The 3,878-nt window shown below is 61.2% G+C and overlaps 1 protein-coding gene across 1 annotated transcript in view; it reads left to right on the top strand.

Annotated features, from left to right (window-relative positions):
- Positions 1–3,515, top strand: part of AP1B1 (adaptor related protein complex 1 subunit beta 1) — a 25,034-nt gene extending 21,519 nt beyond the window's left edge. The window contains exons 20-22 of the mRNA XM_035898349.1: positions 93–179; positions 950–1,104; positions 2,482–3,515. Coding sequence (XP_035754242.1) covers positions 93–179; positions 950–1,104; positions 2,482–2,556 — 317 coding nt within the window. The 3' untranslated portion in view covers positions 2,557–3,515. The remainder of the gene's footprint in view (positions 1–92; positions 180–949; positions 1,105–2,481) is intronic.
- The last annotated feature ends 363 nt before the right edge of the window (positions 3,516–3,878 follow it).

Genomic DNA, 3,878 nt, shown 5'->3' with positions numbered 1-3,878 from the left:
GCAGCGTGTGGCCTGTGTTGTACCACCTTTGGGAGGTGGAGGGGGCAGCCGGTCTGGTGGCTTCACTCTGTTGGTTTCGTTCTTCCCTGCAGAGCGTCAGATGTTCCTGGCCACTTGGAAGGACATTCCCAATGAGAACGAGGCCCAGTTCCAGATCAAAGACTGTTCTTTCAACGCAGGTGGGTCCAAACCCTTCAGAAGGACTCGGCTCGTCTTGTGGCTGACTGCTGGTCACCAGCTTATCCCAGTTATCCCACCCCAGGCTGTGTGGAGACAAGAGCTCCTTCCCCCTGTGCTCACCCCCTCATCTCCAGGAAGGAGCTGCTGCTTTGCTTGCTGTTGGCTAGTTGTAGAAAGTTGGCAGCCTCAGAGATGCTCTGCCTGGTAGGGGCAGTTGCTGTGCCCACCCTGGCATCAGCCTCTGGCAGAGAAGCTGAACTGGAGCACACAGCCCTGACGCTGCCCAGCCTCACAGCAGCCTGCCCTGGCCAACCCACGGGCAGGGCAGTGGCCCCATGCTCGCAGGCAGAGCAGGCAACCGTGGGCAGGAGCTGGGGCCAGGCTCCCTGGTGCCTCCTCGCTCCCCCGGCTCCTTCTCTGGGAGGTCTGGTGCCAAGTGGGACATGCAAACGCTGGGCAGGAACAGCCAAGTCCTTTCAGTCCCGCTGGCAGCAGTGAGCTGACCTTTATGGAGCGAAGCGGGGCGGCTCCACTTGTGAATCGAGCTCTGGGCTGTTGCCTGCCCTCCCCAGGGAGGACCTGGGAGCCCGGCTGAATAGAGCCCTTCTCCTCGCTGCGTGGGGACGGTGGGTTTTGGATGTGCTGCATCGCAGGGTGGGGAGAGGGAGAGAAGGAGGAGGTGGGGCAGGAGCAGGTCCAAAGGGAGCTGATGCGCAGCCCGGTCCCCTGCCCCGAGTGGCACCCGCAGCAGCTCTCTCCTCCTACACAGATGCCGTTAGCAGCAAGCTCCAAGGCAGCAACATCTTCACCATTGCCAAGAGGAATGTGGAGGGCCAAGACATGCTCTACCAGTCCCTGAAACTCACCAATGGCATCTGGGTGCTGGCAGAGCTCAGGATCCAGCCCGGCAATCCCAGCTTCACGGTACGCCCCTTCTCCCCTGCCTGCCTCTGAAACAGCCCCTGGGGCATTCTGAGCTGAGGCTGCTGCCCACCCTGCTGCCCACCCCGCCTTCCCCACTCTCTGCTTGGAGCTTGGGTTGGGCTGGGTGGTCCTGCAGCACATCTGCAGTGGCAGGACCCCCCCCCCGGCTGCTGTCAGTGCCAGCTCCTTTCCCTGTGCCAGTCCTGGCGTCCCTCTCACACGGGGAGGGTGAGGTGCGGTCTGTGCTGGCTGGCTGGGCTCTGCAGCAGCACTTGGTCTCCACTGAGCTGCCCTCCTTGCACTGGGGAGGCACCGTGCTGGCAGCAAAAGGAAGGAGAGAGGTCCCAGCCCACCAGCACATCTCCATTCAAATAAAAACCCCAACCCCATCCCCTTCTTGGGCCATCCCTGCCTCTGCCTGCATGCTGGGCAGCCCAACTGCAGCTGCAAATGGCCTTGGAGCAGAGGTCTGTGCTCATGCTGGGCATGAGCTGTCCCCATGTCCCACTTTCCCCGGCTCCTGCCCCACCTTCATCGCAGCCTGTTTTCTTTGGGTTGGGACGAGCTGTGTCGCCTTGACTCACCTCTCTCTGTATCTCCGTACCTGCTGCCTGCCTGCCCTCGCCGGCCTGCCCGCTGTTGCAGGATTTGGAGGTTAGCAGACCGGTTTTTACCCCGGCTTTGGGCTGTCTTTGGCTGCTGCCTGGTTATTTCTCCCCTGATGTTTTTACCTGCCTGCTGGCTGCCCTGCCAGCCCTGTGTGTCTCTCAGTGCCTCTTGCCTCTCCCTCCCGGCAGGGCTGGCACGAGGCCGGTGCTGAGAGCGGAGCTTTGCTGGGAGGTGAATGTTTCAGAGGGTCAGGGCATTCCCTCCACCCTCCTGGATTCACTTGGGATGAGGATAGCTGCAAACCCTTATCCCGGAGGATTCCCCGCTCAGCACCCCTGTGCTGAGCGCTCCCTGCTCGCCTGCTGGCTGAGGAACTAATTAATTTCTGAGTCATTTAATATTAAATCTCTGAGCAAATAACTGAAGGGGGCTTGTACCGCTTAGGAGAGGAAGATGCCTTTGGGGGAACCATTCACCCTCGAGCTACAGGCAGTGAATCAAACCCCAAGAGACGAAGCGTGCGCTCCTCTGCCTGCCTCCCTGCCTGCACTGCATGTGGCTGGCTGCTCCTCGACTGGCCGGGGGGAGCACCAGCAGCCCGGGGAGGGCGTTTAGGGGGCTCGGTGCCTTTTAATATTTTGTATCCAGCTGAAATAAGGAGCTGGGGCCACCCCGAGCCCTGAGGGCAGAGCTTTGTGCTTTGGGGCTGGTGGCTTACTGGGCGTGGGGCAAGATGCTATCACACCCTCTCCTCCTCTCTCTCCACAGTTGTCCCTGAAATGCCGAGCGCCAGAGGTGTCCCAGTATGTCTACCAAGCCTACGAAACCATCCTGAAGAACTAAGGTGCTGCTGCAGCCTCTCCTCCTCCTCTCTTCCCTTTCCCGCCCAAGGAAGCGGGGCAGGACCCGTGTGCATGTCTCCTCTCCTTCCTGCCGGGGAACCAGCTCCTGGGAATCTCCCTCCAGCCCCGGGGCCCTGAAAAGGGAGCCAGTGCTCCCATCCCTGCAGGGCTGGGGTGGGTGGAGGAGGGCAGTGGGGGTCCCAGCCAGTCCCTGCATCCCTGTAGAAATCTGTGTGTGAGTAATGCGGTGTCCTCCTTGCTGATGTTGCCCCACGCAAGAGCCCTGTTTCACCCTCTGGGTCCCTGTGACTGCTTCTTTTTTTACTGACCTGCTGCCTGGAAGGGGGCTGTTCTCCTCCTCCCCTGCAAAAATCCACCTCCCTGCTGGCACTGGGTCTTGTGTCTACCCAGGGTGGTGTCTGAGGAAGGGTCCAGCGCTCCTCCTCACTGGGAATAGCACCCTGGGACTTGCTCTGAGCCTGTTTGGTGTCCGTCAGCACCCAAAGCGCCATGGGGTTGGGTAACTCTTGGCTCCCCCTGGAGCCCTGGCATCTCCCTTCCCCTGCAGCAGCTCCTGCCAGGCCCTGGTTTTGTCCCCTGGTGCAGGAGAGCCAGGGGTGAGCCCCTGGCCCTTTGGAGAGGGTCTCCCTGCACTGGGAGCCATTTCCAAAGGTCCCAGAGGGGCCTGAGGATCTCAAACTTGAGCCTGTACTTCAGAGGTGCAGTGAAAAAAAGGGCTTTTCCAGCCCCATCCAGCCCCCACAGCGGGGCCGGGAGGGCTCTGAGCATCAACTCACCCTGCCCTTGCCTCCCTCTGCCCTCCAAGCTGGGGCAGCCGCCCCCCTCCCCAGCCCCACAGCTCCCCACTGGGTGCTGGAGTGGGTGTGCCGCCTCCCCCTGCAGTGACAGTGCTCCTTGCCCCCCAAAATAAAGCCATGGGTCACCCCTAACTAGAAGCGTTTGGTGCAGGAAGTATCTAATATATAAAATATAAATATATTGTATGTTCACTCGTTTTAAGCGAACAGTGAATAAAGGTGACATCTGCCCAGGGAGATGCTGCTTCATGCCTGAGCTGCGGGCCGGTGATCCCTAGGGCAGCAGGATGTGGTGAGCTTCCTCTCGGCAGTGCCCTGCCCTCAGCAGGGAGGAGATCAGCCCTCTCCAGGGCTCCTGGCCATGGCCTCTGGCTCAGCAAGGCCTGAAGCAGCAAATTGCCCGGAGCTGGGCCTGCGGCCAGGGGAAACGGGGCCTCTCTGGGACAGGATGGCCCGGGAGGAGGTGGAGTGGCAGGGCCCCGGGCCGGCCCCCGCTCCCCCCCCT

This window comes from Egretta garzetta, unplaced genomic scaffold (assembly GCF_000687185.1).
Source record: "Egretta garzetta isolate BGI_Z169 unplaced genomic scaffold, ASM68718v1 scaffold7, whole genome shotgun sequence".
NCBI lineage: Eukaryota > Metazoa > Chordata > Aves > Pelecaniformes > Ardeidae > Egretta > Egretta garzetta.
This window is presented reverse-complemented; position numbering and strand designations above follow the sequence as displayed.